The sequence below is a fragment of the Plectropomus leopardus genome, chromosome 16, assembly GCF_008729295.1.
Source record: "Plectropomus leopardus isolate mb chromosome 16, YSFRI_Pleo_2.0, whole genome shotgun sequence".
NCBI lineage: Eukaryota > Metazoa > Chordata > Actinopteri > Perciformes > Serranidae > Plectropomus > Plectropomus leopardus.
Window position 1 is genome coordinate 24,450,586 of NC_056478.1, and position 13,398 is coordinate 24,463,983.

Genomic DNA, 13,398 nt, shown 5'->3' on the forward strand with positions numbered 1-13,398 from the left:
TTTTTCATTTTCCAGAGGAAGAGACATTACTGGAGGCTGGACTGCAAGAGTCTGACTCTGTTTCAGAATGAAAGTGGAGCCAAGTATTACAAGGTAGGAGACCCAGTCAGCTGAGATCTGGTTTCAGCCGCTCTGCCAAACAAAGCAGCGACGTGTAGAGAATACTGGAGGGAGTCGGGTTCATAAGAGTCATGAGACATTAACACACATCACAGTCTAATTATTCACCAGATTATTCGTGGTGATTATTCACATCACGGCACCTTGTAACCTTAAAGTAAGAAAAACATAGAAAAAATGTAAAAGTTTAAAGTTACTCTAACGTCTTAACCACATACCACATATGATATAGTTGATTCATGTGGTGACAGGTAAACCTTTTTTTTCTTGGCATTTCCATCACAACATATTTTAAAAAAAAACATAAGGATTGAACACAGTGATACCAACAGAAGAAAAATACTTTAAGCTGCCTCAGTTTATTGTTTGATACTTCTAAGTTTTGATCTGCAGCATTGAAAGAAGAAGATATGACTTCTCTTGTTTCCACAGCTGACATTTTATTTATTTAGTTATTTAATTTATCAGAAGGACAGAGCAGCATTTGAAGCAACTGAATTGGTCTTGTGGTGAGTTTGTTTCAAAGGTCAAGCATGAACTTTTAAGCTAAAAATTTAGGTCATTATTTGCCATATCCAAAGCATCATAGATCCAATCACAAATGCAGCCATAGTCCCATTAACCACATCCACAGCTTCATAGCTGTGCTCACAGCCAGTGGCTATATGCTATCGGTGCTTGCTCGGCCTCCTGAAATTCAAGGCCCTGTGTGTGAGATTTTGGTGGATTTTGTGGAATTTAGCTCTGAGGATTGCAGATTGCAACCAGCTGAGACTTCTCCCTGTTAGAATTTCTTCAGGGTTTGTTTTTCAGTTTTTTACCAGGAGTGAAATTATCCGTCTCTTCCTCGCCAAAACAAACACACCAGGTGATTTAAACTGGTTAAAACACTGAATGAAACAGTTTCACATAAAAGCATCAACTACGGTGTTTGACGCAAAGACTTGACTTGACTTACATTATCTGGAGTCAGTGTTTGGTTTGTCCGTTTTGGACTACTGTAGAAATATGGCAGTGCAACATGGTAATCTAGATGGATAAAGACCCGCTCCCTATGTAGAAATAAATGGCTCATTCTAATGTAACAAAAGCACAGTGATTCTTAATTTCAGGTGATTAAACACTAAAGAAAAAATACTTATTTCATTGTATTGAATTTCTGCCGATATGTTCCCCTAAATCCTCCATAAAGGGACCTTTAATAAGAAATGGATGTAGTATGTAAAGTGTCACATCAGCCCTCCTCTTAGTAGTATCTGCAGAGTGTTTTCCTAAACTGGCAGTGTATTATAACTGGACTGGACCAGCACACTAACTGTTCCTGTGGATCAGGGGGAGTCCAAAAAAATTTTGCAATAGGATGCAAAGCTAGATTTCTCGCGACTCTGTTTAAAACAAACATTTGAGAAATTGTAACCAGAAAACAACTGAAACTATTTTCTGTCTATTGACTAATCTATTAATCAACTTTTTTTACACCTTGAGCGCTTATTTATTTATTTATTTTTTGAGCAGAAATATAATGTTTGAGGCCTGCAATACAGTTTTAATGGACACCTGCCAACCGTTTAGAAACCCCAATTTTCTGTTGCCATGATTTGATGTGAGCTCAGGAAGTTAACATGAGAATACAGGTTCAACCCAGAAACTTGGAGTTTTTGGAGTTCCTAGAAGGAAAATTTGTTTCCTTAAAATATAGAATGATTATGTGTGACTTCAAGTCACTTCAGCTGCAGCTCTTTTTACTCTCCATCACATCCCTCTCTCCTGCTCCACCTCCTTTCATCTCCTGTCTGCCAGCGACCTGTTGACCTTCACCACAAAGCACAGCAGAGACCGTCCTTTGAAGAGAAAGCGAGAGCGTGGTGAGGCAGAGGGGCGGGGGACTTGTGGTGATTTTTGGGCCCTGCAGTCGGTCCCCTGCCGATTCTCTGGCTCATCGCCATGCTGTCTCGTGCCCAAAGCCACCGAGGCACGTCCTGCCTTTTAATCAAAGCGGCAGGATGAATAGATGTTGATCAGAGTTTGTGGTTAGGGGTGAGGAGGAGGGGGAGGTTAACTTGGCAAAACACAAAACGTTGAGATGACACTGAGGGGCACGAAGACACCACTGGGCCGATCATTCTCTTTTATATGTTTGATCTGGCAGGGTTTAGACTTTTTGGAGGGGTGGAGGGTCTTTTTTTCTGCACTCTGCCAGAAAAGGAAGGAAGGGAAGTTTCAAACACTGAAACTCAAAGGGTGTCTCACAGTTCAGCAGTGGAAGGAGAGGTGTCAGGATGGAGGGAGCAACTAGCTGAAACTCTGTCCTTTGGATCATTTTAAGACCCTGCGGATGCTTCTTATTTGCTGAAATGATTCTTCAGATGGTTCTGATGAGTAGAATTTACCGGAATGTGAAGAGTAAAGATGTTTTACAAGTGCAGAGGTTTGAGTTTCAGAGCTGAGAGGAGGTGCGTCCAACAGTGGATTGCTTCGATCTTTTACGGGGCTCAAATGAGACCTATGATGAGGACAGAAATCCAAATTTTCTTTTTTTTTTCCCTAACAAACTACAGGAGATCCCGCTGTCAGAGATCCTTCAGGTTGAGCTGGCCCAGGACTTCGGGAGCCTGCCCCCGGGCAGCAACCCTCACTGCTTTGAGGTGATCACTGCCAGCATGGTGTACTATGTCGGGGAAGACATTGGCGGCCTGCACCACAACCCAGTCCTGGCAGCGTCCGGCGTGGGGCGGGAGGTTGGTCAGAGCTGGGAGAAGGCCATCCGACAGGCGATGATGCCCGTCACACCCAAGGCCAGCGTCGGCACCGGGCCCGGCCAGGGGAAGGACCACAGTGAGTAACAGTCAGAGAGAAGTCCAACGTAATGTTCTTCTTGGTATAAAAATACGTTAAGATAACAATATAACTAAGGCTCAATTTTTATATCTTTAATCTTTCTTCTTTTTTTTTAAATATAGAAATCAACAATAGAAGGTTTCTTTTGTGGTGACTGCACACGGGCTGTTATACGTTAAACCAGGTTACTTAGAAATCCCGAAGGTGTGACTTTAAATACCATCAAAAATATGGACCCCCATCTTTCTATTGACTTCATTCTGGGGAGTCTGTTTTGCACATGTGAGCATCAGGTGCCACGGAGGTTACGCCCAGGCCGCATTGTGTGTGAGCAGTGTGTGTTCACACTAGCAGCATTTGTTGCTGCGGCGCACATACTCCACTCAGTTATGAAGCCGTGCAAGCTCCTGCATCGTCAACAACACAGTCCTGCAAATGTTTCGCAGTAAAATGCCTTGTGGCAACAACAGAGGAGATTCTGTCAACAGAAACGTTGTTCGAGGACTTTTGTTTTGAAAGGGAAAGATTAAGTAAGACAGATACAATTGTATTTCCTCATGGTATATGGTGGCATATGTTCAATATAATCACATTTTTACTTTGTGTTTTTGCGGAAAACAGCAAGAGTCACACGAAAAAAAAAAAATCAGCAAGCCTCGGTTTTGTCTCGACGTGCTGCAGCTGAGCATCACCGCTCACGCTGTCAGTGTGGCTGCTCTAACCTTGTAACATGGGCAAAGAAAAAAAATAATGCTGCCCACTAATGCAGCTTGTGGTAGTTTTCACTTTCGCTTTCCACTTCCACCACCGCTGTTCGCTCTGGGTTTTCTGGTGAAAGCGCAGTACGCATCAAGATGGCGTTATCATTAAAAATCACAGAGATTTAGTCATAGATGTTTGAGCCTCAGTCAGACTAAGATAAGGAGTCTGTTTTGCACCAAAATCAGTGACTAGCAGATGCATTACAATGGTAAATGTAGTTGGCTTTTTTTTTTCATTTATGTTGTTTGTTGGCTTGTTAGCTTGTAGGCTAACTGGCAGTGGCTGACACAGTCTTAATGGTTGTAATGTCTGCCATGATGGGGTTTTTGGTAGCTGGTAAAAGGAAGCTCCGGTTTCTGGTTTACATCCAAAAATGGAACATTTTACCATGTTTGATGTCAAAACTTTCACTATGCTAATGCTAACTGTGCTGTCTGTACCGACAAGTCTGCTGTAAGTGGAGGTGTCAGGCATCTTTGCTGGTGTTGTGTTTAACTCTCCCATCGATATCTGTCTCTTGTATGAGGCAGTGATGAGTGAATGAGTGACATACTGAACCTAGCCTGCCCCCGGCAGATGTTTGAATCTGAGATTTTAGTGACGTGCACAGACATCGCTGCCTTCAGTAGAGGAGAGTGAAATTATTTCTCCCAAGTTTGCATTTGCACAGATACAGTCAATATAGTCAAGGTCAGACAGTTTAGGGGACATAACAGAAAAAAAACAGTTTGAATGAAGGGAGCTTTAACTATTAACATGATTACAAACTGGTATAGCTGTTTATCACAGTGTCTTCCTGCGTAGTTTTTTTTCATTTATCTGTTTTCAAAGAAATATTTTTAAAGAAAAATGCATTTAGACTTTCCTATTCTGTCTGTGGCTCTCAGCCCCGAGCCCATTGGTTCCCACTGTGGGCGCAAATAATTAAAATCTTGTAGGACTAGTAATTTCTTAAAAAACAGCTGATCATTGTAGTTATTAGCAAACATTCCTCAAATGGAAGGAAATAGCCCATTTGTTGAGGACTGTTTCAGCTGCATATTTGGTCTTGATATTTGCTGGGATTTGTTGACAAAAAGAAAAACAGAAAGTATCTTCTTTACATGCCATTCTGGCACTACGATGTGTCCTTAGGGAAGTTTTACGTTGATAAGATCTAAGATGATCCCAAAAAATTATCCCTGAAGCACTTCATGAGTTGTCAGTGCTACAAAGGAGACACTGTTGAGATAAAAAAATAAAAAAAATATTTTGTTTATTTACTAGAAAGCCCTCCACAGTGAGCTTACGAGAAATTGTGCAATTTTACAGCATGCCTTTCCCCTTTGACCCAGTAATGAGCAATTTCTTTTAGATCAGATTAGAGTCTGATATGTTTTCATGTTTTAATGGCTTTGTCTGTGATGAGCATCCAAATATTGTTTTAGGAGACAACTGTTATACAACCCCACCATCTACACACACACACACACACACACACACACACACACACGCAACCTTACCGCCTGCTGACATTTTAACATGATTGAAGGGATTTCTGAGGATTTTCCGCTCTAAATAATCTCAGGTTAAAGTGTCTTTATGTCAGAAAATAAGAGTTAAGTTTCATCGCAAAATGAGATCTCCTGCACTAAATGGATGTAAATAAAAAAATCTCCATTAACTATTATGGAAGACCTTCGTTGTTATAAAACAGTCTTACTTAAATGTAAGCAGTCAGCAGTGTTTTCAACCTGTTGAGTAATTAATGTCAAGCAAGTCTTTCCCAAAATAGATGTTGTGTTTTGCAATGAAATTACAGCAACACACATCAATAAGTTAATGGACAAATGATGTAACATGGCTTTTTTTTAACAGCATCTCAATGAGAAACTGTCCAAAAGTGGGCTTCTAGCTGTAATAGTACATAAAAACAGTAATGTAAAAAAAGAAAAAATAGCAAATATAGCAAAAATTGAAAAACGTAGTATAAGAAAGCAGATAAATATTAAAGTACATTATGAAAACACACTGAAACTCTAATACAGGATATAGTATCAATAAAGTTACATAAACTCCAGTAGTAGTGATCTAACAGCAGACACGCAAACACTGTTGCTGCTGCGTTCACAGTCAGCGTGTTTTGACGTGTTTGTCTGAACTCTGTTTACTCCTTCAGTTTGAATCTGTTCCCACAGGGGTCCTGCGGTCATGGAAAACCTGGAAAAGTAATCTCACAGTCACATTTTCCAGGCCTGGGAAAGTCATCGAATTAGTAAAAATTATTGAAAGTTTTGGAAAAGTCATGGAATTTAGTTGTGTGTAATGAAATATTTACAGTAACCTTCCGTGGACACGTTTCCATGAAATGTAACATAAAGGCAAATGAAATTTCTATAGCTGCCCACATAACAATGAGCTAATATGTGATGATGTAACATTGTTGTTTACCACCACATATGTTCCCTCATTTTTTATCATCTCTCCCTCCATGTATGCCTAGCTGAAATTATGTGTGAATAGAGTTTGTAGCAGATATATTTTAAAAACACAATGACAAAAGAAAAATATATATATTATGAGTCCTTGAAAAGTCAAGGAAACATTTTGGAATTTTACCACTGAAAATATGTGGGAACCCCGATACCAACAACAGGGTAAAATGGAAATATATAGATTGTTTTTTTACTGATATATGATCATCTGTCATATGGGAAATACTAGCTTGTTTCAAAATAAAAGCCTTTTCCAGTTTGTCCAATAAAGGCATTTTGAGAATGAGGAGTTTGACTGCACATCTGAACTTCCCTCAGTTAACATTTCTGTCAATAAAGTTACATTACCTCTCTGGATGATGACCTAACCGATGATCTGAACATCAGCAGGCAGCGTTCCTACAGCAGACTGTTTGTATCGATCGCAGGGAGGGATGACCTGATCAAACCCTGAAAAATCAATGAAACCAATGTCGGCTCGTCAGTGGAAATTCACTCACAGCAGCAGCAGCAGGTTCCCCTGAGCAGAACACGCCCTCTGCTTTTTAATGTCAGCCTGAATTAACACAGCATGCAACAGCCAGAGCTTCCAATTAACACATATTTAAACGCAGACAGTGTCATTTTTGCAAAATCTGGCAAATGATTTTGGTATTGTTATCACAGCTGGAAACACCCTCGGTGTTCTTTCATCATGTGTTAAACAAACAAATCCTCCTCCGTCATCGTTTAACAAACAAGGAAACATAGGAAATGAGATTTTAATGATTTGAGGGTTAGAAAAATAAAACCTCACACGTCTGAGCTGTAGGTGATGGAATTTACACGTGTGTGTGGTTTATGGGTCACTGACACACTGTATCTCTTGTGCTGTGTCTCCTTAGAAGAACTGTCCATCAGCATATCAGTGTCCAACTCCCAGATACAAGAAAATGTGGTAAGTCATATGTTTTTCTGTGTCCCAGTATGTGTTATTGCTCAGTGAGGTTATTACAAATGTCTCATGGTTATGAGACAAAGTTGCTCACAGTATAAATGTTTTTTAGGATTTTTTTTTTTTTGCATTAACCTGGATAATACAGCTGCACAGTGTACACCTCAAGAACTACAGATCTAAAGTTATTAAAATTAATTCAGCATATATGCTTGGCAGTTTTGTAGCTTTGCAATCCAATATAAGAAAAAAAGTCTGTGTCCACACACAGAGGGGTTAGGGTTGAGGGTTTTTGATTTTATTTTTACAAAATAACTAAATGAACTAAAATCTCTTTAGAAATTGCTCTCTAATTCACTATTTTCACACTTTAAATGGGCGATATAATCACAGTTCCACTTCAAAGTGGTGTTATAATTGAACTTTAACATTTCTAGTCACATCAAATAAAAATGTGTCACACTTCTGATTATTTCTGCATTGCATTAAAACTAGAATATCAATAAAACAAGAATGAATATCTGCCAAAAAGTCGCGCTCTCCGTATATCTTCTGTGTTCTTCAGGACATCAGTTCAGTGTATCAGATCTTTGCTGACGAAGTCCTCGGCTCTGGACAGTTTGGGATCGTCTACGGAGGTGAGAGACAGAAAGCTTGGTCAAATTAAACACGGATGCATTGGAAGCACTTTGCATATAAAATATAGAAAAATATAATTTTTTTTGCATTTGTGGATCATCATTTTGTTTTCCTTTATTCCTGCTGATACCACATCACTCTCTCTAAAGTCATCTGAATTACAGATTAATACAAATATCAATGGAGAGCTAAAATTGTACCCACTGCAGGTAAACACAGAAAGACTGGAAGAGACGTAGCGATAAAAATCATCGACAAAATGAGGTTTCCCACCAAGCAGGAGAGCCAGCTGAGGAACGAGGTGGCCATCCTCCAGGTACAACACGCCATCTGTCAGCAGTTTAACACAGTAATGAGTAAAGATTTAAAATCTGAAACAATAAAGCAGAAAAAAGCTCTTAGACTTCCTTAATTAGGACTTTTCAAAGCTGGAAGCTTAAGCTCATCTTCAGATTGGTCCTTTTTTTGTTTATTTTTGTCTTTATTATTGATTTGTTAACTTGAGCAGCTGAAAATAAAATATGGATATTATAAAAGAAAGGAAAGTGTGCTAAAGCTAATTTTAAACACTGTAGCTGTAATTCGTTGTTCTTGTTTTCAATTTTCCCTTTGTGTTTCTGGCAGAATCTGCACCACCCGGGGATCGTCAACCTGGAGTGCATGTTCGAGACGCCTGAGCAGGTGTTTGTCGTCATGGAGAAGCTTCACGGGGACATGCTGGAGATGATTTTGTCCAGCGAAAAGAGTCGACTGCCTGAACGTCTCACCAAGTTTCTGGTCACACAGGTCAGTAATAACCGCAAAATCTCTGATTTAATTTTTTTATTAACCCTTTGAAACGTTAGCAAATTTGCTGTATTTCTTTCAAAAACATGGGAAGACAGAAGTCAGTTACTTTCCAAAAATTAGCAAGAGATTTGTAAAAAGTCACAAGAAAATTACCTGAAAATCAGAAAAAAAGAAGACGAAAGAAAAAGAAAAAAGAAGAAAAAAGAAAGAAAAGTTCTTTTAGTAAACTAAAAGAAAAAGAAAGAAAAGTATGTTTTCATTTTAAAAAAAAAACCCAAAACAAGCATTTTTGGCAATTTGTGGGAGATTTCTTTCGAAGTTGTTCATTGCCTTTCATCTTTTCAAAAATATTAAACCAAATTAAAGCAAGGGCTCAGAGGTGTAAATACTTGTAATAGGTGAACACACCACAGGAAAGCTGATGTCGACTGAGGTGTTAAAGGGTGAATCAAAGTGCAAAATCAAAATGAAGAAAAGAGGCGAATCCTTACACTAAAGAATCAGCAAACAGATCATTTTTGGCATTTTTTTTCTTTAAAAAATGAAAAATAATTGCTGATTCATTTTTTGTTTCTTGACTAAGCACTTGACTTATCCTCAGACCTCTAATGTTGAGAAATTTGTTACAGCTCACCCTGACTGACCAAAAGTGTTAAATCAGCTTGTGCATGTCACGTCCATAGATCCTCGTGGCCCTCAGGCATCTTCACTTCAAGAACATCGTCCACTGTGACCTGAAGCCTGAGAACGTTCTCCTGGCCTCAGCAGAACCGTTCCCTCAGGTAAGAACAGCCTGACTCATTGTCTCTTCTCTCTCCGTTACTTTAAATCAGTGATACTCAACTTGCTTTGCTTGGGAGCCATATTTGCAGAATGACAGGAGGCCAAGGGCCAGTGTTTTTGAGATGTTGATACGATTTCAGGACGTTTCTAGGATTTCAGGACATTATTCGGATTTTAGGACATTTCACAAGTTGGAGGATGTTTCCAAGATTTCATGATATTTGTAGGATTTTAGGATGTTTCTAGGATTTTAAGACATTAGGGTCTTAGCTAGGACCTCTGTCGAGGGCTGCAGGAAATCCTCCCTGGCACTTCTTCAGTGAATCAACAATATTCACCTTTCTTTTCCTCCAGGTGAAGCTCTGTGACTTCGGCTTCGCTCGTATCATCGGGGAGAAGTCGTTCCGTCGCTCGGTGGTCGGCACCCCCGCCTATCTGGCGCCGGAGGTGCTTCGCAGCAAAGGCTACAACCGATCTCTGGACATGTGGTCTGTCGGCGTCATCATCTACGTCAGCCTGAGCGGGACGTTTCCCTTCAATGAGGACGAGGACATCAACGACCAGATCCAGAACGCTGCCTTCATGTATCCATCCAACCCCTGGAAGGAGATCTCAGAGCAGGGTGAGGGACAGTTTCATTGATCAGGGACCAAATCTCAGATTTTGGAGGTTTACATAGTATGAAACTTTTAAGGTTTGTAGTTTTATTTATTAATTTTTTTTTTTTTTAAATTGTGTTAATCGCTGACCAACTTTCCCAACTTTAAGAGACTTTACGGAGCTGAGTTTTAAAGCTACAGTGATGATACTGGTATCATATGAAACTATAGGACATGAGGAATCGTGATAGCCCTAAAATTAAGTAATGTTGTTAATAAGGACTTTTTTTTTTTTTTACTAGACCATTTTCTAGAACAAACGATCAAGTCAGAAGATAGTCTGCAGATTAATCAGGACCAGTGTACCACTATATGTAGACGTGTCCTTTAAACATTTTGTAGTGCCTAAGACTAGAACAAGTTGCAGATGTCAAAAAAAAAAAGTGGGAACCAGATTTACAGTTAAACTCAGCTTACAACTTTTAAGTGTGATGTTTTAAGCATTTTTTCTTACCATACCCAATTATTTCAGAGTATGGTAACTGTGTTTTTGTAATTAAAAGTTGAACAGAAGCATATGCAAATGACTTGTCCTGCCTTCATAGGATGCCGGCCTGGTTTATGGCCTTAAATTTTAAAAAATTTGTGGAAATTCAGGGTCTTAGTAGTTTTTAAAATGAATCAGCTGTCTGTCAGTGTGAAAAAGAAGCTTAATATGTACTGTACATGTAAAATGTGCTCACACATTTCAGAGCTTATTGCTACATATTTATCATTTTTGTGTTATTTTCATCTTTAAAATCTGAGCAATTGTGCATTTTTCTTTGAACATGGCACTGGGATGTGACCGTGGATCAAATATCAGATCCAAAGTAGATTTACTGAGTGTTTATTTTTACTCACAGCCACAGACCTGATAAATAACCTGCTGCAGGTGAAGATGAGGAAGCGCTACAGTGTGGACAAGTCTCTGAGCCACCCCTGGCTGCAGGTGAGCGATTTTTACTTTTACAGGCCTCGGGGAACACCACAACAGGACAGGAGAGAAGTCAAAGCAAAGGAATGCCATCTTAATGGCTTTCAGAAAAGTATACTTCTTAAAAAACTATTAATTGTGAGTCCAAGTACTCCTTTAAAGTTTGGTGAAGTAGTTTTCGTAAGAGTAGAACAGTCAGCTGATCTGCCTCAGAACTGTGTGGTTACGACTGGATCATATTTGTCTGTCACATATTTGTTATCACATTTTGATTCAAATATGAGAAGAGCATAGACAAATACTGAAATTTTTCATCTGAAATAAGCTGAACTAATTCAACTTTGACAGAAAATGTTGGATTCATGCCAGAACTTGCTCTCAGAAAAAAATAATTCTGATGTTTTTAGGGACTTTAAAGGAATACGTCATCCCCAAAATTTACATTTATTTATCACTCACCCTCTGAAAGTTTGTTTTTCTCACATACCTTCATTGAACAAAGAATCCAAAAATAGAGAAAATCCAAACTAACCTTTTCAAACACCAAAGTCACACAGTGATACTAACTAAGTGATTGCGGCAGCTGCGGTACAGCAGCTCCCATGTTCAGCGAGGTAAAATTACTGTATTTGTCAATGGAGACCGTCTTTGAGAAGAGCACAGATACACGTTTTACTTTTAATTCAGTTACCCGTAAGGAAGGGCCGTCTATTTAGGAGTTACTGGGCAAACAACTGAATAAACAAGACCTGGATTTTACTGCACGAGTTGTTTGAGAGTTACGAAACAGATGTCTTGATTTAGTTTTGCTGTTCTTAAACATGGATCCTTAAGCATGCGAGAAAAACAGTCTTCTTTCTTCAGTCAACGTAACACGCTGTGACTAACTGATATATAATTGATCATTTGAGGGGTGAGGTATACCTTAAATACTGGTTCCTGGGTTTACACTTTGTTGCTTTTGTCCTTTTACAGGACTACCAGACCTGGCTGGACCTCAGGGAGTTCGAGACGCGGCGAGGCGAGCGCTACATCACCCACGAGAGCGACGACGCCCGCTGGGAGGAGCATGCCGACGAGAGAGGCCTGCACTACCCCAAACACTTCATCATGTCACCCAACCTGGACGACATGGACGAGGACCCCTAGTGGCCCCCAGAGAGTTAAACATCTCCTACGAGGAAGCAGCAGATCCGAGGAGTCCCTCAGCTGTGGACAGAGTCCATGGAAACTGTCACCATGAGGATCCCGTCCCCAAGACGGCACGGTGTGTTCGCGGACAGCCAGGAGGCGGCGGTCAGGCAGCTGTGTGACGACACTGTGACGATAATTCAGGTCCAGAGAATTTTTATTCTAACACATTTTTTTTTTCTGTTTCACTGAGTTTTGCTATGAGCCATAACAGTCGGTGAGCCAAAAACTGGAGGGAGATTTTCCCCCAGATTTCAATATTCAGTAAAACGGCTGCACTGCCAGTCAAACTGCAGAAGGGCTAGTTAAAAAAAAAAACAAATCCAGAGACTTTACATACTTTTTCAGCTTAAATCGGATACTTTTATGACGTTACATTGTAGATCTCATACAGCTGTGTAGAGCGTTTGTAAACTCAGAAGAAATAAGCGCGTCTTGATCATGGATTGATTATAATGTTTTCATTGTTTCTTGTTGGGATGTCTCTTTGCACTATTGGGAAACTTATAAGGAGAACTACCCTGATAATAACTTTTGGTTTGTTTATCTGCAGAAGTTTATCTTCTTCCCAATCTATAGCGCTCATAACAACAGACAAAATTATAAGACAGATGAAAAGTGGATTCTGAGCAGGACAATAATTGTAAAGTTTGTCCTGAAGGTGGTTTGTCAGCCATACGACGGATTTGTACGACACCTTAGATTCAACTTGTCAGGGTCAGCTCTTTGTACTATGAGTGATAATTTTGCTCAAGAGAATATTAACCCTTAAATTTTTTTCAAAACATGGGGAGAATGCAGTGAGCAACTTAACAACACATGGCGCGTAAAAATAGCAAGAAATTAGTAAATTTTTCCAAGAAATTTACCTGAAAATGAGTAAAAAAAAGAAAACAAAAGCTAAATTAAATAAAAAACATGTTTTTTTTTCTGTAACATAGGTTTAAATATATAATTATAATTATTATAATAAAAAAAAAAAAAATCCAATAATTCTCCCCCTTATTAAAAACTAATTGTCAGGTCTTGGTTTTTTTTTTGTACCCTTCTACTATTTTTTGCAAATTGTGGTACATTTCCTACCAAGCTGCTCATTGCCTTTTTTCCATGTTTTTGAAAGAAATCAAACCAATTCGCTCAGATTTCAAAGGGTAAAATAACTTGTGAGAGGCGTCTGAACGCAGCACAAGAAAACTGATGTCGAACCGGGTTTTATAGGGTTAACTAGAAGTTAGCATGTTAGCATACATCACAACTGCTAACTATTAAGGAAAAACTGCAGTATTTGTCTAC

The 13,398-nt window shown here is 39.3% G+C and overlaps 1 protein-coding gene across 2 annotated transcripts in view; it reads left to right on the top strand.

Moving 5' to 3' along the window:
- LOC121955465 (serine/threonine-protein kinase D3-like) overlaps window positions 1–12,927 on the top strand; it is a 48,269-nt gene extending 35,342 nt beyond the window's left edge. The window contains exons 10-19 of one of the 2 annotated variants that reach the window (XM_042503438.1): window positions 16–93; window positions 2,679–2,955; window positions 7,079–7,131; window positions 7,694–7,766; window positions 7,977–8,083; window positions 8,392–8,553; window positions 9,240–9,338; window positions 9,694–9,961; window positions 10,844–10,929; window positions 11,890–12,927. In XM_042503438.1, the coding sequence (XP_042359372.1) occupies window positions 16–93; window positions 2,679–2,955; window positions 7,079–7,131; window positions 7,694–7,766; window positions 7,977–8,083; window positions 8,392–8,553; window positions 9,240–9,338; window positions 9,694–9,961; window positions 10,844–10,929; window positions 11,890–12,063 (1,377 nt within the window). In that variant the 3' untranslated portion in view covers window positions 12,064–12,927. The remainder of the gene's footprint in view (window positions 1–15; window positions 94–2,678; window positions 2,956–7,078; window positions 7,132–7,693; window positions 7,767–7,976; window positions 8,084–8,391; window positions 8,554–9,239; window positions 9,339–9,693; window positions 9,962–10,843; window positions 10,930–11,889) is intronic. The other variant, XM_042503439.1, reaches the window with a different exon arrangement.
- The last annotated feature ends 471 nt before the right edge of the window (window positions 12,928–13,398 follow it).